Source organism: Ailuropoda melanoleuca, chromosome 14 (genome assembly GCF_002007445.2).
Source record: "Ailuropoda melanoleuca isolate Jingjing chromosome 14, ASM200744v2, whole genome shotgun sequence".
In the NCBI taxonomy this organism is placed as follows: Eukaryota; Metazoa; Chordata; class Mammalia; order Carnivora; family Ursidae; genus Ailuropoda; species Ailuropoda melanoleuca.
In genome coordinates, this window is record NC_048231.1 from 5,711,202 (window position 1) to 5,734,364 (window position 23,163).

Consider the following 23,163-nt stretch of genomic DNA (forward strand, 5'->3'; position numbering starts at 1 on the left):
AGCGTCTGCCTTCGGCTCAGGGCGTGATCCCAGCGTTCTGGGATCCAGCCCCACATGGCTCTTCTGCTATGAGCCTGCTTCTTCCTCTCCCACTCCCCCTGCTTGTGTTCCCTCTCTCGCTGCCTGTCTCTATCTCTGTCAAATAAAAAAAAAAAAAGAGTCTGTTTCTTTAAAAAAAAAAAAAAAAAAAGACACTCAGAAATCCCCACATCCAAGAAAACACACTGGTTTTCATTATGCTCCAAGCTGCCAGGGTACAATCTACTGAAATGTTGAAATAAATTACTGAGCAAATCAGCCCTTTTCATAGTCTCACTTGCCCAAATCACTTGCCTCCCTCCCTTTACTCATGCTCTTGCATTTGGAGGTCAATTTCCCCTCAGTGATGACCCAGGGGAATGAGACAACATTTTCCAAGCCTCAAGATTACTTGTTTATAATTTCCTCTTTTTACGGTCCTCATTTTTGGCACCAGTTCCTTCCAAGCCTCAAATTCCCACCAAGGAAAGCAGCAACCATCACCAGAGTCTGCACTCTTGGCAGGACCCCGCTAAGCAATGTGCTTACGCCCCCAGCCCCTTAATTCTTGAGGACCAGTGAGCGGGCAGGTGAGACTGAGCCCTCCAGCTGCTGGACCCGGCTCCCTCCTGCATTTCTGTGGTAGAGTACCCTTCCCCATTCATAGGTATCTGTCAACCGCCTGATCTTGTGTCCTCATGACTCCCACTGGCATAACATCACTTTGCTCCTGACCGATTCATGATGACTGAAGAGGGCCATCATCTTATCTCTAATTCCCCTTTCAGCCCTTGAGCCTTTAACCTTCTGGTCTGGTAGAAATTGCCATTCCAGCTACCCCTGGTGTCCTTGACAATGTGGTAGTTTAAACTCCTGAGTATCTATACGTTCCAAGAGAAAGACATGATGTTAGTATCACTCTAGAGTTCGGCAGGTGACCCCCCGCCCGACCTATAAAACAAACGGCTGCATTAGAAATGCATCAGGGATACAAGAAAGGATATTAAATTATAAATGTGCATTATCTCTCCTTCCCCCTCTTCCTGCTCCCACCCCCACTCCTATGGAAGAGAGAAAATACCTTTGACTAGTCAGCGTCCCTCCCCTCCAAAGCCCAATGGAGAGCACCGCACAAGCCTTGGGCTCCCTTGTGTTGGCAGAAAGAAGACTAAAATATTCACGGAAGGTGCGCTGGTGAAGAGTGGAAGATAGGGCAAAGCTTCAAGCCTGTTGGTAGGCTCTGAAAAATACAGAGAAGATGAATTTAAGGACCCGTGCTACGGTTTAGGATTTGAATCCCCCTTTGGTGTCTTTATCTTTCACTTATGGTCAGAATGGTTGACAAGAAAAGCAGCGGCAAAACCGAGAATAAGAATTCAAAGCCTCTGACCCAGTTGACCTGAGGCATCAAGCGTTACACGAAGCTTCTTTCTAGCTTTGAGTGACTGTGCATGTCACAAATCCTAATGACAGCCTCCGTTCAGCACATCCCTCTACTGTCGATGGACCTGTCCTTAACAGAACTGTGCGTTGCTGATAAGCATTCCCAAAACTCTAGCTTTATTTTTAGATGGTTTGAGGAGAAATAGTTGGGGAAAAGCATGTGAACAGGGACATAAAAGTGGCAGACATTACCTTATACAAATTGAGAAAAAACAATGAAGTTAAAAGGTGGTCTCACCGATATTTATTGCAGAAAGGCTCCAAGAACTGCTTTATCTCACACTGTCATACAAATTAATTAATTGTAAATTAATTAATTGATCATAATTAACCAGAAAATATTAATTACTTCTGGACAGTTGTTCAGAAGTAAAAAAACAGTGCCTGGGTGGCTCAGGCGGTTAGGTGTCCGCCTTTGGCTCAGGCCATGATCTCAGGGTCCTGGGATAGAGTCCCACATCAGGCTTCCTGCTCAGCAGGGGAGCCTGCTTCTCCCTCTCTCTCTCTGGCCCCTCCCCCCACTAGTGCATGGATGAGTGTGTGTTTGTGTGTGTGTGTGTGTGCATGGGCACACACGCATGCGCTCTCTCTCAAATAAATAAATAAATAATCTTTTTAAAAAAAGAAGCAAAAAATAAAACTATGAAGAACCGCTATTTTGTTGGGGATACTAGACTACAATAAATGCAATAAATAAAGGAAAAAAAACAAGAGTACTTAAAATTCTAGGCTTCTGAATAACAAAGAGGCGGATGAGTAAACATAATCTAGGACAACCACCTCGCACAAAAGTATAAAACAGAGAAAAATTGTTTAATGTTCTCCAAACTACCTTGCAATCCTTTGGTAGAGAGGTTAGTGGGAGCAGAACACATCCTCTAACTCTCCGCTGGGCCGGTGGATTTCACTAGGCCTAGACCTTGTCGATAAGGGGCGGTATCTGGGGCCAACTTACTGCTTTTGTCTTTACAGCCCGTACACGTGTTTTGGTTTACTAGTAATACATTTCGGCAGATGCCAGCATCCTCAAAGGCACAATATTTTCTCCGTACCTTTGAAATGCAAGTATAGGTAGAGCTTAGGGGCTCATCATAATCCTCTGGAGAAGATGAGCTGCTCCGGAAGAGAGTTTCTGACTCTCCGCTGCAGCAAGCATCGCATGTGCCTCCTCATAAAAATGGAAGCTTGGTCCTACAGCCTCAAATAAATCTGCAGGAGCCTAAGACAAAACCTAGAAGCAATGGGAGAATGTAAATGACGGGAGACAAGCCAGATGACTTTCAATCTAACCCGTATAGAGCAGTGATAATCAGAACACGATAACCACAACTGGCGAGCTTCCAAATACCATTTTTTTTCTGACTTCTGTGCTCAAGGTAACAAAGTATGGAAAAAATAAAAAGTATTTTCTATAAATATTTTTACATGTGCAATGTAGAATTTTATCTCCTATCAGATATTATATCCTCACTATTTTACCTCGCTTCTCAGTATTCTTTAAAAGGCTACAGTTTGGGGCACCTGAGTGACACAGTCAGTTGAGCGTCAGACTCTTGGTTTCAGCTCAGGTCTGATCTCAGTGTCATGAGATCGAGCCCCGTGTCGGGCTCCGTGCTCAGCATGGAGTCTGCTTGAAATTCTCTCTCTCCCTCTGCGCCTGCCCCCAATCTCTTTCTCCCTCTAGGATAAATAAATAAATCTTTTAAAAATGTAAAATAAAATAAAAGTTCACATTGTAAGGTTGCTGCATAACTCAAGAGGACCCATCCCTGATTATTGAACTTTTAGGTTTTTTCCCACTGTCAGCAATTATAAATACTTTGGTGATAAATTGTCATATATATTTATATTGTTGTGCACATGTAGGATTCTTCCTGGGAATGCACAGTAGAAACAGAAATTGCTGAGTCAGAGACAGACCCATGTTTAGGTGTTTGATCTATTCTGACATATGGCTTGCAAGAAAACTTGAACCAATTTATAATTCCTCCATCAGAGCAACAGCACCCACACCTTCATGAATTCACCAACACTGGGTCCCGTTCTCTTCCTCTTTGTCCATGTGATAGGCCAGAGATGGCATCTTGTTTAACTTGAATATTTTCATTCCAATATTCATGGACCCTTAATTTATTTGTAAATTGTACATATTCTTTATTTCTTTTCTTTGGATTAATTACTATTCTTATTGATTAGAATACACCCTATGTATCAAAGATAACCTTCTTTAACCTTCGTACAGCGTGACCAATTTTTCCCAGTACATTTACCTTTCTTTCTTTTTTTAAAATCAAATACATCGATCATTTTCTTTATGGTGTTCTTCACCTGCTGTTTATTTCCAAATAGTAACCGACTGTTGAAATACAATATATTGACTACTTTGTCTTTGCCCACTGCCACTTGTATACTAAATCCTTACACAGGAAGCACCAGCTCTGTGGCTGAGATTCCTGCTTGATTGATTCTCGTGCTGGTGCTATGCTTCTATAATTAGTATAACTTTATAATCCATGTTAATATATATTAACCCAGTTATCCTGTCATTTTTTAAATTATTAGCTCTTCTCACCAATATCATTTTCCATAGAAAGACTGTAATCACCCTGTTGTGTTCCCAGTTCAAAGATCCTAACATTTTCTTAATACGGAGCTTCCCACCCAAATCCACGTTTCTCCATGTCCCTCTTTTACGTCGTTCCACAGAGAGCTTTTTCCAGAAAGGTCACGCACATTACTAGACACTTTACAGTTTTTGTTGTCATTGTGAAAAGGATACTTTCCATCACATTTTCTAACTAGTTATAGCTGGTACCTGATAGAATTTTTATGGCCCAATAATTCTTTGAAAATTCTTCACAGAAACACACTATTCCGCTTTCATCACCACCCAGGTGTTCGCGTTTCCACAGTGACTATTTCTAGACACGGAGGGGACAGCGCCCTTAAACCCACAGTGCCTCGTTCCCGTATTGTAGGTCAGACGTGGCCAAAAAGATAATATCTGTGTAGCATTCTGTAAACTTTACGATTTTCCCACATATTACCTCATCTAATATTCGCAACACCTGTCTAAAGTGAACGGGATACTCTAGAGTCATCGATTTGTCATTAGTCTCATCTTAAAGATGAGGAAACAGAGGTTCAGATCTGAATCAGTCTCCTGAAGAGCTTGATTAAAGTGCAGACGTGTGGGTCCCATCCCACACCTATTTCCTCAAAATCCTAGGGGCGGGGTGTGAAACCAGGGAATCCGTGTTTTTAAGTAGCTCCCCCTGGTGGCTGCCATGAAACATTTCGCTCACGGAGTCCAAAGGCTAAAATTGCACGTTTCTGCCTCCACCTTAGGCATCTATTCCACCATACCTCAATGCAAGCCCAATACTTGTGAGGTTTTTTAAAGCAATTTATGAAGAAGCTGGTATTTTTTTAAGTATCTCTTTTTGCAGGGGATCCTGCAAAGAGCATGCTCTGGTTTGCCACAATAAGCCTCTGTGAGCAGGCTTCACTTATCATTCAGTCACTTCTTTCCAGAGTCTTAATTAAAAGACAGCTCCCCTGTATTCTGTGGCTTATGCCAAGCTACCTGGCTACTATGGCTTCCACGGCCCCAGTGAACCTCAGGACACCTTGGCAGTGGTCCTGCCCTACTGGCCTAGAATCCGGCAGCCCCATGGCTGGTGAGAGTTGCCTGGAAAAGTGGCAGAGGGCTCCAAGCACAGATCCCACCCAGCAGCGCCCACTGCCAGGGGACCCTCTCACAGCAGGTCTGCCAGCTCCAGCCACGGACGCCATTGCTGGTGACCCCATCCTGCCGGTTACTGTACAGAAAAGCTCATGGTGACCCTTTGGGAAATGCCAAAGACTCGTCTACAGAAAATAAATGTCTCACAGAAAACCTTCAGTCTGGGTAGAGTTTAATGCCCTTTTCAGTCACTCAACCAGTATTTGTGGAGTTACAGGGCGGGCCCATGCCGAACTCTGAGACGTGAGAATATTACTACTACTGCACAGCGCTGCATGGCCCAGTGAGCAAGGAGGCACGGAGAGAGGCTTAATATTTGGAGGGAATCAAGAAAAAGTTGTGGAAGGGAGTTTTATGGTTGTGGGAGTTTTCCAGACTGACAAGTGCAGAGAAAGCATTCCAGAATTTCTTTTTCCAGAATTCCAGAGGGAACAGCTTCAGCAAAGGCATCATGAGGATAATAGATTGCAAGAAGTTTGGATCGCTGGAGGGTAAAAAAAATAAAAGAGGTGGAAGGGTAAGCCAGGGCCGGATTACAAGGCCTCTGTATACTCTTGGAAGGTATTTGAAGTTTATCTTGGAGATGCTCGGGAGCCACAGCTGCATGAACGCTGGTGGCAGAAAGGCAAGGGCAGCAGCTGAGCCTGGGGACCGGATGTGGATTAGGAAAGAGGCCTTGGCAACTGACAAGGCTGGGAGGTAGGGGCCGCACAGGGACAGCTACAAGGCTGGTAAAGAGGGCTCAGAGTCCCGAGCTGCCGAGCAGGTAGAATTGGCAGGATATGGAGACCAAATGAATGTTGTGGAAGGAAAAGTGAGGCCAAGCAGAACTCTGAAATTCCAGAATGTGGACGTCATAGAATCATGGCTTTTTGAAATTCCTTGAAAACCCTTGACAGGAACACACTGTTAGTGTGTTCATTCCCATTTGGCTCCAAGAGTCCTAGAACTAAACAAGCCCTGCCCCCCCTTCTTCTCTTCCATCATCAGACAAGTACGGCAAGGGCAGAGCTTTCCTGAAGGCGTACCCCACCCCCAGAACCAAGGTGACTTCATTCCCACAAGCTCTGTCCTCAAAAGTGCTGTTCTTTAAGAAGCCATTTGTTCAGTGATGCCACCTTTCATTTGTGTGAGCTTGACTGTACAAAATCGTCATACTCATGCTCTCTTTTGCTCCCCAAACCTCCCATAAGAAAATCAAGACTTAGGGAAGCCGTGGCTTGCTCAAGCTCCCAGAGTTCATTTGCAGTGAATCCATGGTTCCAACCAGTTCTTCTGCCTTAAAATCCAGGGAGGTGACCACTTGTAATAACTACAAACCCAATCCCGTCATAATACCTAAATGCCTAAAGGAGAAAGAAACGTGACCAGGGGTGGAATATGTACGCAGATAAGGTGGTACCCTGTTCACATGGGATTCTCATTGTTGCAGGACACATATACAGCCCTAACAACAACAACAAGCCCTCGAATTAGAGTCCTAACAGATTCTCAGGTAGCCTGTTGGGTCTTCTCCTTGGTCTATGTTCTGCAGAAACAAGACCTCATGCCCGCACATCGAATAAGAGACTTCCCCAGGCAGCTCTTATTTGGGGTGGGGAGGATGAAGGGAGAGGGAGAGTCTGTTGCTCAGCAAACAAGAAGCATTCTTTGCAAAGAAGGGGAAGGAGCTGGCCAGGGTGGTCCGGTGTAGATGAGTGAGAAAGGTTTCAAGCCGCGTGAAGAGGATCTTGTATGTTGGAAGTTTGGAACCGACCAGAAAGGAATTCACCACCACTCATATTTAGGAAAATATATTATTTCTAGTTTCATACTGTTTTCTAACTTACTTTAATTTGAAGAAAATCTCAGCTGTTTCTGAGTTGGTCCCTTATAAAACAAACATGCCCATTGTGAGGCTTCAACCAGGTCACAAACACGGACAAGCAGCTCCTAGGAGTGGCCAGGGGAGCTAGGAAGGTCACTGCCCCAGACAGTGGGCTCTTGCAGAAAGGGAGAAGAGTGGGGGATGAGGGTCAGTTCAGAGAGGGGAAAGGTCAGGCTGCTCCTGGAGATGTCCAGTCAGCTAAGCATGAGGAGGGTCAGAATCGAGAATTTTCATTTAACCTCTCCATTTCTTACAGCCCCCTAGACATGGACAGATGGTTGTGATGATTACCCCTGGCTTTTGAACAGCTCAGAAAGAGTTTTTATGCCCCCTTAGGGTAAACATGATTTGTTCATTTTCCAGGTGAGAGAGACCTACTGGCTTACCCAACATCTCACTAAATGAGTCACAAAGCATGGACTTGGATTCAGACATGAACAAAAATAATCAGAACTTGGATATGAAGCCAAGAGCACAAAACTGTCCTTTCGCTGTCATGCTGGGGCACCCTCCCCCGGGGATTAATAATCTAGGGGGATGTACTTTTGTGTGATTCTGCTAACTAAAAGCTTAGACTTTCTGAAAGTGCATGTTAACTTGTAAATCTTCTCAGGTAGACACGCACAGAATTCCTGTTCAGTAGAAAAGACAACATGGAAGGTTATCTTTTCCATAGGACAACAACACGTTTCCCATTGAACCAAGTCACTTCATCTTGACCTTCTATTTAAGTATCTATAAATGTCAGCTCCTTGTGTAAGATTGTCATCTTACTGGTTCTCTCATCAATGGGTTAATAAATCCTTGACATCTCTTCACTCTCAATTTACATGAGAGACACATTTTTAACTTTCTTAAAATTCTATTTCCTGCTTTGTATCTCATCTAGTGTTTCTTCCTCCAAAATAGCACCTTTATGGTTTTACATGCACACACCTCGTCGGGTCTGCCCATCCTCCCTTCCAAACAGATTCACTCAACATGAGCCATGCAGACAGCCGGCTAGGTGCTGGGAATGAAAGGGTGGCTTCCTCCCAGCCGACCTGGCATCTCCACCATTCCAGTTCTTTGAGCCATCATCTAGGCATCATGCTGACTTCAAAAGTCTGCTCTTGGCCGATGAGCTGGCCAGCCCACCACCTAGCAAGGGAGGGACTCTGGATCAGGTTTCTCGTGCTGCTGATGAGCTGGGCTGAGGGTCTGAGCTGGCTTACAGGAACGACCAACACTTCCTCATCCAGGTTTGCAAATGACAGGCAGGGCCAGACACGAGGTGACTGAAATGCCGAGGGGAGCAGGCTCAGAGCCCGCCTGGGACATTTTCTTTCTGGGTGAAACTAACTGGTCCTCAAGAGAGCAACCCCTGACTTAGACTTCAGTAGTGCCTTGTCCAGCTCACAAAAGGAACCACTCCCATCTGTGCAAAGAGGCACAAGGAAGCAAAGCGTTTAATGGATTTGGAGAAGAAGGCCTTCATTTTACATCTTAACAGGTCACTGACAACTTTTCATACTTTATCTAGAGAACCAATGGAGCCATTAGCAAGTCATTTGACCCACTGTCTTTCAAAGCTCTCTAAACTCAGTAAACAACTCTCATAGCTCCAAGAATAGCCCCGGGGATCTGGGATTGTAGCCTGACCACCGTCTGCCAGGCAGATTTGCTGGCTGCAGGTGCTTCCCAGCAGTGTCTTGCCAGGGAGCTCCAAGCCGCAGCTCAGAGCATTTTGAAGGACTTTCTTCCATGTGATTTGCCCCTGGTGGTCCATTTCTGAACCATGTGCTCAGCCTCAGCCGTGTACACAAGGAACTGTGCTGTGTACCATGCAGGATAGGAAGCATGGGCAGTTTGTCCTCAAGGGTCTTCCCATCCAGTGGGAGATACAAGACATAGATCTAAATAGGTATCATTTAGGGTAGGAAGTGACCAGTAGGGGTGGCCTGGGTGGCTCAGTCGGTTAAGCGTCTGCCTTCAGCTCAGGTCATGATCTCAGGGTCCTGGGATCGAGCCCCATGTCAGGCTCCCTGCTCAGTGGGGAGTCTGCTTCTCCCTCTGCCTCTCCCTCTGTGATCTCTCTGGCTCTCACTCTCTCTCTCAAATAAATAAATAAAATCTCTTTTAAAAAGTGACCAGTAATTCACAAATATTATGAATTTTTGTGCCAGTTAATGAGCACTGGGGATTCAGTAGGGCACAAGACAGGCAGACCCCTGTTCTTACGAAAGGTTCAGGAAGCATTTGTGGAAGGAGGGGAGGTAATAATTGCTCAGCGCTTACTATGGACCAGGCTGTGTGCCAGGCATTTTCTCATTTAATATGCTCTTTACAGGTGTTCTCTTTGGTAGGTGATATTATCCCCCATTTTTAACAAATAAGAAAGGAGGGGCTCAGAGATGTTAGGTGACTTTCCCAAGGCCACTCAGATGGTGAAGAGCAAAGCTAGGTATCAAACACAGAACGATCTTAGAAGATCCTGCTCGTTCAACCTCACCACATTCATGTGTAGCATTGTAGGGCCTACCTTCCTTCCGTGCAGTCGTGACTCATCGGGTTCCAGATTGAGGAACTTTGTAGGATACAGCTTGGCAAGCAGTAAGGCATCCACTGCTCCCTTAAGATAAGGACTTGCAAAGCCATGGGCACTCTCGACGGCATGGGGAATGCTTGGTTGGATCTGTCCCTTCGTGTTCCCTAGCATCATCTGTGGGATCTCCTTATCTCCCTCCCAATAAAATGGGAGACTGACAGGGCAGAAAAGAGAGAATAACAGTGATTGTCAGGGCTAGAGGCACAAGCTCTGCCCCTTCCTTTAGGATTCTTCCACTAGGGCTGACCAAATACACAGAGTAGACAGCCACTAGCCAGCAAAGCTGAAAGCCAACAAGACTTCCACCTGAAAAATGCCCTCCCCGCTCCTCCCACCATTTTTCCTTAGTACGAGGAAATTATTTCAATTCCTTCTCTTTCCCTTTCTTTGGAAAAAGAATTCCGGACTTCCGTAGCTTCACAAAACCTTCAGAAAAGAATCTAAATTAGTGAGTCAGGACAGCCAGACCCTGCCTGCTCACCTCCCCCAGTAAATCCGGGGTAGCTGGTGAACCACCCCCTGTCCCTCCCCCAGTGGGCCCTGAGTGACTTGCAGCCGTCCCTGGGACGCAGCTTAGACCTGTCCTCCAGCAAGCCTCCTCTGATGAAGCTCAGCAGAGCCTGTGTGTGTGCGAGTGTGTGTGTGTGTGTGTGTGTATGCCCTGCATGTTCCCACCCCTACCAGCACCCGCACACATGCACACACACACAGTAATACAGCAGTGGCCCTACTGTGTGCTCCCACAGCCCTCCACGCCGCCCCAGCGTGGTATTTACCACGTGGCATGGTGCCCAGACCTTGCCCGCGATCCCCTCCCCCACCCTCCAGGACAGGAGAAATTCTAGCTGGTCTTTCTCCTCCCAACACTGAGCGCGGTCCAGGAGCCCGATCAACCCTGGAGTCAGGGAAGGACAGACAGAAGGGAAGTGTCTGCCCACCGTCTCCTCCCCCAGCGTTGCGTCCCTGGGCTGGCACTCCCTCGGGCTGGTGCAATTCCCTGTAGCCAAAGCTGTGGCCGGAGCAAAGGGTGGGCCAGAGGGCCCTGGGCCATAGAGCCGACAGGGCTCCTATGACAATGGTCAGAGCCACTGCTGGGGAACCTCTGCAGGGCCCACAGGGGCCGGAGGGTGACAGGCATCTGGCGGTCCCTGCACAGAGGGCCCTGGGCCTGTAGGTCGGGGGATGCTCCAGGAGGGTCTCCAGAACAGCCGCCCCTGACCCGCCCGGCCTGGGCTCAGCAGAGGCAGGAAATTCCATGTTGTCATGGTTGGCTCTCTTCCCTTCATTCCTGACCCATGACTAGGTAGGACGATCTCGGCTGCTGGGTCTCCCCTCCGCTCCCACGGCTTGCCTGACGGGAAAGGACCTCACAGGGTTTGGAAGCCCCTCTTCTGTCAGCATGGAGCTGGTTCACCCCGCCCGCAGACACACTTGAAAGCGCCGTCGAGGGAGCGACGGCAGCCTCGTGAGCGAGCTGAACACACGTGGATCTGGGCAGACGAGAAAAATCGTCCCTGGTGTCTAGGGAGGCAGCGCTTTTAAACAAGCGCTTTTCAGAGAACGAGCCATTGAGGGCGACCTGGCATCCAGGTAGCCCAGGAACCTGAAAACAAAAGTCCAGTGGGTCCTGAATCAGCAAGTCTGAGCGACGGAGAACGGGGTGGCGGGGTGTGCGGGGAGCGGCCATACAGGCTACTACGCAGAACTTTCTTTCCTGCACAGCTAAAGCTCAGAGGAACCAAAACTGGTCTTTACACGGCATTTGCACATTTTTTGATCAAGTAGGGGGAAAAAAATCATATTCTCCCTCACACTTTACTTCCTTTTTCTAAAGAGATTAAATGGGGGGAGGGGAGAATTTAAATTCCCTCTTTCCATTCACCATGAGGTTGTATTCCTTTTGCATTCCATGTGTTCCATCTCAGTTTAGTTTCATGTTGAGACTTTATTTCATCTCCAGACATGTACAGAGTGGTCGGTATCCCTCTATTACTTCTCCATTTTGGACACGGTTGCTTGGCAAGGCAGTAAGCCTGCTGGGTAAATCAAACTGTCCACTTTCTGCTCTGTGTACACCCTTCAGGTCTATGAAAGCAAACCCAGGCAACATCTTCCTGCCCCTAACTTTCAATATTGTAACGAATCAGGTGCGCTAAAACACCAGACTATTTAATCTAAAAAAAAAAAAGCTTTTAAAAAAATTAATGTGAAGCCCTTCTCGTTTCATCATTAGCTTTGCCTTATAGACTATAAAATATGTAGCCGGGTTACTATTCTTGGTTTTCATGATTTTATTGACATTTCAGAGACAGACCAAAACAGAGAGATATCGAACACAGAAGTTGTTCACACAGTTCTGTACCCTGAAAGGTGGCTCAAATGAAACAAAAGAAAAAATAACCGAACCAAGAAAGGGTCCGGCATCCTTTTTAAGAGCTTGATATTCAAGGGCCTAATAGGGATCCATGAGTAGCCCACAGAGTGCCCTTGTGGCTCCAATAATATTCAACTCGGTTGAGAAATTTGGACTTGGCTGAGCCCATCTGCTCTCACTGCAGGCCAAGGTTACCTTTCATTTGGAAATCATGCTGTCAGCTTGGTTTAGAATATACACGTGTGAGGCATATGCTTCTCCTTACTGCCCAGGAAGACGCTGGCATGGAGAAATGTGAAGCCTCCTGATGAAAGCCTGCATTTATGGACTCTTCTCTTCTCTTCTCCCCTAGTTACTGTGACAGTGGGAGGCAAGCAACACTTGCTCGGGCTGTATGACACCGCAGGACAGGTACAGTTTTGCTATTTTGATTCATTAAGGGTTTGGGAGTGGGGAGAATGATCCATGTGGCTAGGCATATGGGAACACTTGGGACACTTCTGCACTTGGGACAAATTTATTTTCTATCTAAATGACAACCAATGGCACATTCTTAATATCTTAATGACGTTTATCATTACAAAGAACCAAATCATTACATTACTCAAGGTGTTGATGGGCAAATAACAATTCATTCATTGGTTGATGACTATCAATAAACAAATAACATATTTGGCCAAGGGCCTCAATTTCTTCCTACCCACATCAATTCCAAATTCAGGATTAATGATCAATTTTATAAATTTTAGTTTCACCCATTATTTTTTTTCATGTTATATTCTTTGCCCAGCCTTTATTTAAATTGTCTAATGAGCATGGGAAGGTTCAAAAAGAGATGAGGGTTAGGGGGGTGGGGGAGGGAGAGGGATTAAGTGTTGGAAAGAAGAAAAGCAAGGATCCTGACTGGTTTCCAAATGTGAGGGTCGAGCCCTGAATAACTGGAGTTGACTCTAAATTCTCTAAGCTTCTTCAAGTTGGAGAACGTGGCCAACCAGTAATGTACGGCCATAGACTAGAAAGAACCCTCAACATTTAGCAGTTAGCACATGACCTACTTGGATAAAAATGCCACCTCATCTTTCTTTCCTTGCACCCCACACTCCATGGAAAGTTTCTAATGTTACGCATTCATGAGTTAAGCAACTGATGGCTGTGGCCCAATTTCTTTGATAGAGCTTTTGTTACCATTGGGTCATTGACTTAGGTCAAAATCAGCGGGTTGTTCAGTCTGTCCAAACGCATAAATCTTAAGTCTTTTGGAGCTAACATTGACCATGCTCCTTCCCACTGTGATTTTCCTGGTCATTATTCTTTGTAGTTATGCATTTGTCTGGGCCTTTTTTCACAATTATCTGGAGATATGTCTTTTTGCTCAATTTGAAAACTCTGTACTAGGAAAAATAATAAAAATGGCATTCTTTGAGGGATTTCCATGTGTATTCGCAAGGACCACGTACAAATACCTGTGGAACATCAGATGTTAATGTCAGGTAGGCCCTGACAGTGGGGAAGTTGGAAAATCTTGCACCAGACTCAGGACTTCTAAGAGTTCATAAGTTACCCTTCATTTGCAGATGGTTGTTTTAGCCAGCTGCTTTCAGGGACTGGGGAGTGGAGGAGACTTCTCGCACCCATATCTAGACACACAACTAGGAAAAGATGCTCCAAATGCCTAAATGGGAAATGTGGTTTGGCTCCCCTGAGTTAAGGTACAAAGGCCTTGGTGCACCTGCTGCTTGACTGCCCCTCTGCCAGAAAGCCTTCCAGCAATAAAGGTACACCGCTTTTTGGACTGAATTTGCCTACTTTCATTCAGTCATATAGTCATTAGGGTGTCCCCATTCATCAGAAACTCACAGCCTGGAAGAGAGAGGAGTTTACACCCTTCATCCCCATAGTCAGAGTTTATGAATATAATCTATTATGAAAAGTTCAATACAGCAAGGAATATTGCCTGGCTCTGAAACCTCTCTGTGTCCTTCGCCTTCTGAAAAGCTCCCTGTGGCCCTCACACCCATCCAGTGCTCCCTTCTTCCATAGCAATCCATGACAGTTGTTAGCTCCTACACATTCGTTGTCCTTAGAACCACCTCCCCAAGCCTCTGTTTAATCTCAAATCCAATAAAACTCTTTAAAAGTTCCTATAGAGTTTAATTATTCTCTCCCACTGCTGTCCTTTTTAGGAAAAATTTTAAATGACACTAGTATAGAACTTGAAGCTCTCAAGCAGTATAAAAATATCCTTACACTCCAAACTGAAGAAAATAGAATGATCCAAACCTCTGACACAGAAGTTATGGGCACTGATAAAATATCACAAGTGGATTACAGATATTTCTTCAACTTAACTTGTACTCTAATGTTTTCCACCAGCTCCTTTGAAAGCTCAAAGGTGGACAAGGTTCATAGCGGAGCATGCAGCTTGGGGAAAAGGAATCAGAACACGTCCTAGAGTTCCTTCTAGGCCTAAAATTCTATGATGAGGACTTTTAACAGACTACTTCAAGAAGGCCCAAAATACCTGGAGTAATTAAGCAAAATGATTTGAGGCTAGACCCAAGGGAGACCTCCCAGCAGCAAAGGATTATTAAATATTGGAGTGTGTTACACTAAAGGGTGACATGTAATTCATTTTGTACAATAGTGGAGGTTCTCAAACTTGAGAAGATACCAGAATCACGTGCAGCTTCTGTTAAAACCCAGCCCCTAGGCCCCACTTTCAGAATTTCTGATTCTGTCGGTCTGGAGGGGGGTGCCAAGAATTTGCATTTCTAACAGGCTTCTTGGTGCTATGGCTGCTGGTCTGTACACCATATTTTAAGAAACACTTCTGGGGGCGTCTGGGTGGCTCAGTCGGTTAAGCATCTGGCTCTTGGTCTCAGCTCCAGTCTTGATCTTAAGGTCATGAGTTCAAGCCCGGCGTTGGGGGTGGGGGGAAGAAGAATCACTGTTCTGGAACCTTGCCACTCAAAGTGGTGGTCCACCAGCAGCATCAACATCACTGGGGAGCTTGTCAGGAATGCAGATTCTCAGGCCCCAGCCCCAGCCTACTGCATCTGAACATTCGTTTTAGGAAGATCCCCACATGATCCATATGCGAAGCTCTACTCTAGAAGTCTTTGGGGATCCAAGCATGGCTCTCACATTAGGAGGACGCAGCGGAAAATACCCCTTACCTGAGTTGATTCCCCTGGCTCTACACCATGGCCAATAAGGCTTTGCGACGCATTTAACTTAGACTCGTGATCCCAAAATTCCCATCGCCAGCCTCAGGCAGGATCATCCACTTCCTCAGTTATATTCCAGCAAACATCACTGAGGTCACAAGGTTAACGAACAATTCAACTAATTCAAAAATACTCATATGGCCAGAGTTACTAAGAAAGAAAGAGAGGTGATCTCAAAACCAACTGATTAATCCCTGAACCGCAAAAAAGAAATAAGTCTGTGAAACCAACTCTAGAATGCCATCTTGCTGTGAATCATTAGATTTTCTTACATGAACAAACCAGGAAGTAGTGTCCCTCATCTTTGTCTCGCTACCTGCGGGTCAGAGTGGACGAAAACCACCTCAAGAGATACACGTTCTGAAAAGTAAAGTGATCGGAACTCGGTATTTCTACCCTCAAAGTCAGTGTTAGACAAAATGCTTTAACCCAGCTCCGTCCACCTGGTCATACCGAGTCTACCTTGGACACCCCACCAGGCCCCAGCAGGTGCCCCTGAGACAAGCTCCTGGCCCTTCAGAGGCCCACAAAGCATTTGCTAAAGACAGTTGATAAAGAAGTCACACGCATACACTTCCAGCACCCAGCAGCTGCTATTAAACGTGAACTCCCTCCCTAAGTCCCTGAAACAAACGAGTATTTGGACTTTGAGTAGAATCCTTTCAAAACAAAGAGTCTTGGGAACGCTGGTTCATCTGTGAGGTAGAATTCCAAACATTCAGTTAAGGCAATGAGGTGAGGGATTTTTCACAGGCTGACTCCGCACGTTACCCCTCAGCTCACGCTGGAGAGGCAGTAAGGCCGGGCCTCGATGCCAAATCAATTGAGGTCATGCCAAGTCATGCCGTACAGCACAGGCCCCTGGTAGCGCAGTACTGAAAGTTTCTCTGAAAGGGGTTTCTAGAGTTCAGAACTTTGGCTCGGCTACAAACAGCCCCAGAGGCGACTTTTCCATGACGTACTCGCAGGCCAGCATGTTTCGAGTGCGTCATTAGAGACCAAGCAGAGAACAGGATGCTGGGGTGGGGACACTACAGTGAAGCCTGGGCATTTGCCAACCGAGGAATGCCAAACTGGGGGCCCGGTCTGTCCCAGGTCATGGCTCAGAGCCAAACATCCTCTGGTCCTGCTCCCAGCCACCTAAACGGAGCCTGCCAAGGCAGGAAGCATCTGCCTCCTCCATCAGTGGGCCCTTGGCTAACACAAGTCGTGTGGGCAAAGCCCCACCTGGATTGTGGCCCCTCAGGCCTAACCCCAGGGTAGACACATCTCAAAGGCCGCATTTGCAAACGTGGCATTGGTGGCACTGCCAGGGAAGAATGGGACTCTCCTGGTGTCAGGAGCTGGGTTTCTCAGCAGGGTGAACCCCCAGGTTCTCTGCACACAAGCCCCACTGGATGGGGGGGGCTGTCTATATGTTGGCAAGCATGGAATGATGTCTGTCATGGAGAAGCCACAGCCCCCAGCACCTCAGCTGTCACCAGTGACCAGAGAAGTGTGAGAGGAGAAAGGCCATCAGCCACACACCTCCCTCAGCCAGGACTGCACCCCGCATGTCTTCACCTGTCCCGATTCCTGAACCGCCTCTGCCCCCAAGAGCTTGACGAGGCATGGGAGGCAAGTACAGCTGGGGTTCATTCATGGCAACCCAGGGTCCGCTTGGAAGGACATGAGCCTTCCCTATTGCCATTGGCTGACCAGCAAGGGGCCATCTGGAGCACGGAATCTGGCATCAACACTCCACGGAAAGTTTGCCTAATGCCTCAAAACACAACTTTTCCTGCTCGTATGCATTTTTTTTTTTTTTGACACAAAGAGAGGCAGCGAGAGAGGGAACACAAGCAGGGGGAGTGGGAGAGGAAGAAGCAGGCCTCCCGCTGAGCAGGGAGCCTGATGTGGGGCTCGATGTGGGGCTTGATCCCAGCGCTCCCAGAGCGCTGGGATCATGAACTGAGCTGATGGCAGATGCTTAATGACTGAGCCCCTGCTCCTATGCATCTTAATGTGGTTTTAGAAGTGTGCAATTTGCAGATCAGGAAGGAGTTTGCTAACATGACAAGTTATCAGTAAAAGTAACCGTAGGACACAATCTTACTTCTCAAATTATTTTTTTAAAAATGGAGCTGTACTATGGACTCTGGGAAACAAACTGAGGGCTTCAGAGGGGAGGGGGGTGGGGGAATGGGATAGGCTGGTGATGGGTAGTAAGGAGGGCACGTATTGCATGGTGCACTGGGTGTTATATGCAACTAATGAATCATCGAACTTTACATCAGAAACCAGGGATGTACTGTATGGTGACTAACATAATATAATAAAAAAAAATTTAGAAAATGGAGCTGTAGGAACATGGATTCACATACAATTAGAGTATGCAGGCATGTGGGTCTTGTTACTATTCAGTTTCGAGAAAGTGAAGTTCAGATTCAGCTCTGGTACCCACAGAGGGCAGGGCCACCGCAGCTGTTGTTCACAGGACTTATTAGTTCAAGACAGTGCTTCTAAGTGGTTGACACACACTAATGCATTTTTATTCTCAAACAACCCTATGGAGCAAGCACTGTTGTCAACCCCATTCTACAGGTGAAGACACTGAGGCCGAGAGAACTTACCCGATGTCACAGAGTAGTCACCGGCAGTGCTGGGATGTGAACCCAGAGAAAGTGTCTCCCTGGCCCATGCTTTTAAGCACTCTGCTACACTCCCCCCTCTGGATGTTGCTCACATTTTCCAAACCAACCCTAACAGATCTGAGTGTACTTATGGGAGAAGATAAAAATGAGGTTTATGCTACAATCTGGGATAAATGTCACTAACCCAAGAGGACTTGGAAGCAGAATTCTATTTCCAATTGAATGTGAGTAGAGGATGGGGTGGGCTTGGGGTTGGTGGGGGTCTCAGCGCAACTCTCCTTGTCACTCAAAGTGTGGTCCCTGGACCGGCGGCATCAGCACCACCAGCAAACCTGTTAAAATAAATTCTCAGGCTTCATCCCCGATCTGCTGCTGAACGAGTAGCCGCACATTAATAAGACTCGAGAGTGCCTAAAGTCTGAGAAGGATTGGTCGAACTGTTTCCCTTCCTCGCCACCTGGACCATGATGCTCTGGCTGTTCCAGACATATGTGGAAGGCATGTGGCCATCTGCCGAGGCTGCCCCTGAACTGCTCTTTCTTCATGGTGGACCACAGTCTTCCTAGAGCACCGGATCTGTCTTCAAACCAGTCTCCCACCTTCGGGGTAGATAGTGGAAAGTACTCACAAGCCTACCTTGCCCCAGACCTCTCCCTATCCCCTGAACTCCCCCCAAACACCCCAGCTCCTTATCCATTTTAGCCCTCCAAAGTCCCACTCAAGCCGTAATTTTAGACTGATACACTGTCTCCTCTAGAAACATTCACGCCGCAGTCTCCATTCTCAGTCTCAACATTGCAAGGGGCCTCAACTACCAGCTAGACCACGTCTCCATTTCTCATAGCTCCTTTACAGCATCTCCACATGCAGTCGTCCAAGCTAGGCTCCAAATGTGCCCTGTTGCGGAAAACATATCGGCTGGTACAAATTCAAACCCCCAACTTCCCCCCGCCCAGCCCTCACTCTCCAGACGACGCTTCCCTTTTTACATTCTGAGGCCCCCGCCACAGTCATCATTGCAGCCTGTGGCTAGTGGGGGCGACAGGAGCCCTGCCAGCCCAATGTGTGAGCCTCCTTTACAGACGTGTTTGCTCTGTGGTGCTGAATAAATCACTCAGTCTGTCTAGAGTCTGGCTTCTTCAACTATGAAATCAGCTGAGGGGACCCGGAAGTACAGTAACCTGGAGTTGTGACGTTTGAATTGCAACAAGGTCACCTAGAGAGCTTGCAACACAGATGGTGCCCCCGCGGCGGGGGGGGGGGGCAGGGGGGGGTCACAGCCTCAGGAGGGCTGGGCAGGGCCTGAGGATGTGCATTCCTTACACACTCCCAGGCCAAGGCTGCCAGGCAGGAGTCACACTTGAGGAGCCCCTGCACAAACCAAGCTCTAAAACCTCTTTCCGTCGTGCTCTGATCCAGTCAAATAAATATTCTACATTATTTTATTATCACAGAGCTAGCAAAGAGTAAGAGAAATTTGGCCAGCCTCACTTCCAAATAAACTGAGTTGCTTCTATATTTTCGTTTTCTTTCCCCCAAGTGGAGAGTCAATTCTTATTCACCTTCTAGGCTTCATAAAGCATCTTTAACAGTGCAGGAGACAATTAATCCATCTTTTTGAATGGACTTACACAGTAGAACTAAGGCTTCTACGGAAGAGATACCCAGAATACAGAGCAAGATAAAGCCCCACGAAGGACAAAGTCGGAAGTCGCTCAGCTGCAGGGCCCTGGCTACCCTGCCAGGGGTAAATGATCAAAACCCCAACCTCCTCTCACACTCCCACCTACAGGCCCCGCAGCAACCCATGGTCTTCTTAGCTCTTCCAGAACGGAAGCAGAATTGCTTTGATAGCTTCTGGGTGTAGAATCAAATAAACATGATCCTTTCAGACCACTAGATACCTACTCCCACCTTATCTCGTTGGGACACGGCTGTGCAGGTCTTGGTTTTGGGCTTTGATTTTTTAAATATACAGTGTCTGCTGCCATCTGGTGGTCTTTACTAGCAACTGCAGGCCATGAAATACTAAACCTGCAAAGTCCAACATTTCTTAGATTCCTGGGTAAAGCATGAGTCTGTATTAAGATTCCCAGATAACTGAATTTAAAAAAAAAAAAAATGCTTACACTGTCACTTAAAGTTCTGAGCTGAAACAAATAATGTGGTCACCATTAAGAGCTGAAGCTGGATTCAGGCTAAATAGCCCACCCCTCTTTTAATAGTTCTAAGACATTAGCTCATTACCAATCTTCTCTAAAACTTAACTTCCTCTTCGATGAAATACAGATGTGGAGCTGCCATCTCTCCAGTGCTATTGTGAAGATTCAACAAGGTATTGCGTGTAAGTGCCTGAAACAATGCCTGGCGCTTCTTGCCAAGCCCTTAACTCAACCTCAGCAATGATAAAGATAAGGATGATGCAAATCAGTTATTCTCAATTCCACGTCTATTCCAAACCGATGACACCAGAAGGCCCGGATACCCCAGCCTGCTCTCCGAAAACTGTGATTCAATCAGTCCTGAAGTGTGGGGAGAGAGGCAGGTAGTTGGCTAGCAGGGTGTCGGGATATTATTAAAGTTCCCCAGGTGATTCTAGTGAAAACTCTGCTATAAATGACCGACAGAAGGCCATGTGTTCGTTTGCAGGTCACTGCACCACTCCGCAAGCGGCATTTACGGAATGTGTGCTGTGGACAGGGTATAAGTCGGGCATGAGAAAAAAACAGCATGGTCCCTGATCCATTTATCACAATCCAGGTGGGAGAATGAAGTGGCAGAGGGCAGGTGGTATCATGAACATCTGTAATTTATGGCCTGGAAAGAACCAGAAGCCTCACAGCTGCTCCCTAAGGGAAAGCCCCAGAGGGAAAGGAGAGCAGTGCAGAGACCATGGGCAAGAAGGTTTGGTTACAGAGCTCTCATATAAAGAGGAGGGGATAGTGACAAGAAATGAGCTGTCCACTTCCCCACTGCCTTGCCACCACCAACACACACACACACACACACACACACACACACACACACACACAAACAATTTAACTGATATGCAACCGGCAGGCCCTGCCCAACAGCCCAGTATGACCAGTGTTTATTCAGCAGTGCACCCAACTCATGATTTGCTTAATAGAAATGTGATCAATGAGCCACTATAACTGATTTTCTCTATTCTTTTAGTTCACTTTTCAGGGCTTAGGATTTTTCAGCGTCCTTGCCATCTTACACCGATTTTGTTTAGGTAATTAAAAACCTGTGCTTAGATTGTAGTAGGATTAGCAGTGGTAATAGCTGCAGCCTTGTGTGCTGAGTCCCTGCGGGCTGGGTACTTGGAGTAGCTCAACAGTCGCTCAGTGTGTGCCCACCCACCAGGGACTTCCTTCCAGTCGCACGTGTTCATGTACGTACATACTACTCCTTTTTCATAGAGACATCCTGAGAGTCAACAGAAAGATAGCAAGGTGGATATTTTTAAATATCCATCACATATCAAGTTTAAAAAATCACGTGGCACAACAATTGAACTATGCAATCAATTTATCTTTTTTAAACTAAATAAGTAAATATATAAAATTCAGAAGGATACTGTTAAATCATGGCTCCCTCTGGGAAGAGAGGAAAAACTAGTAGAGATCACGTACAGGGTGAAAACAAGCTTTCAGTTCTACTCTCTATATTACTCTAGGTAATGTTTGGATTTTTGCAATGAACATATATGGGTTTTATCATTTTTTTAAAATGTGAGGAAGAGTAGTCAGGACCCTAATAAATGAATGGCTATGTTGCCCATGTCTGTGCATGTGATAAGTGTGAACATACAGGTTTCATTGCCCTGTGTCTGTCTAGGGTGTGTATGTACACGGTGGGTACACATACATGAAGCATGCATGGTGTGTGTGACCAGTATGTCAACTGTGGGGTGTGCAGACATGAACGTATTCGTAGTATATACTTATATAGTGTAAGTATACACACACATGAAATTACTTTTGGCTTACGTGTTACTAAAGTGTATGAAAATATAAAATGTTATATTGAAAAAGCAGATTTACCATAGAATCTCCTAAAACACTTCACATACAAAAGGTACTTGCTGACATTCTCCCAAAGTTGAGATGATCCGATGTTTTGCTTTGTCTTTATCACCTTCCACTAAAACAGCATATACATAAACATCTTACGTAACCAGGAACTCTTCAACCAGAGCATATTCTGATCTGAAAAGTGTTTGGGGGAAAAAATAATTAATCTGGTATTTTATTTACTGGGCCACACTATGACCTCTAGGTAGACTTAGAAGGAAATCCCAAATGCTGAACTCTAAACCCCCACACGATATTATTTCTACAAAATTGTGGTGTCCAATATGGCAACCACTCTTTGCTTTATATTTATAGCTAGCTTATTCTAAATTAAATTTGCTTGCAATTTTTAAAGATTGTAAAAGAAGAGAATTGCTGTGCTTTGACCAATGGCATACTAATTTAAATCATATTCAATACGACATAATTCCAATGCGACAGGGAATTGCCATAATCCTTGTTGAATTATATACATTAAACAGGTGAACTTTATATTTATAGTATGTAAATTATTTCATTAACGCTACTAAAAAAAATTATTTTCAAGTTCTTCTTTAAAAGGGAGCAATTTACAATCTCTATCCACAAGAAAAAGGTGTTTTCCTGACTTACGGCTCCCTTATTTCTAGTAATACCTGGAGGGAACCACCAGATCCCAGGGCTGGGAAGGAACCAGGCCACAAGGCACTGCAGTGGAGTCTTGCCCGGGACACTGAACCACAGGGACCCGCCTTTTCCTAAGCTGTACAAACCTTTGCTCCTCTTCCTGCAGGAGGATTACAACCAGCTGAGGCCACTCTCCTACCCCAACACCGATGTGTTTTTGATCTGTTTCTCCGTCGTGAATCCTGCCTCTTACCACAATGTCCAGGAGGAATGGGTCCCAGAGCTGAAGGACTGCATGCCTCATGTGCCTTATGTCCTCATAGGGACCCAGGTGAGAGGCGGCAATGGCGGGTGGGGTCTGCAGGGCAGGAGGGCAGCAAAAAAGGAAAGACAATTTAGGTGTCTCCTGACCATCTTATTTCGCCAACACAAGAGAAGAGTATCTCAGATACATCAATCCAAAAACAGCCTTTCTTAAGATCTGCATGATTATTTAGCCTGTGGTCAAAAAAACAATAGAGCTATTTAATGTGAAGCAGGAGGTTTTGATGTGGTCTTTAAAAATTAATCTCTCTGCTTTTTAT

General features: G+C 46.0%; 1 protein-coding gene across 1 annotated transcript in view; it reads left to right on the forward strand.

Moving 5' to 3' along the window:
* Positions 1-23,163, forward strand: part of RHOJ (ras homolog family member J) — an 80,674-nt gene that overhangs the window by 45,567 nt on the left and 11,944 nt on the right. Inside the window, exons 2-3 of the mRNA XM_002914165.4 lie at positions 12,387-12,445; positions 22,746-22,910. Coding sequence (XP_002914211.2) covers positions 12,387-12,445; positions 22,746-22,910 — 224 coding nt within the window. The remainder of the gene's footprint in view (positions 1-12,386; positions 12,446-22,745; positions 22,911-23,163) is intronic.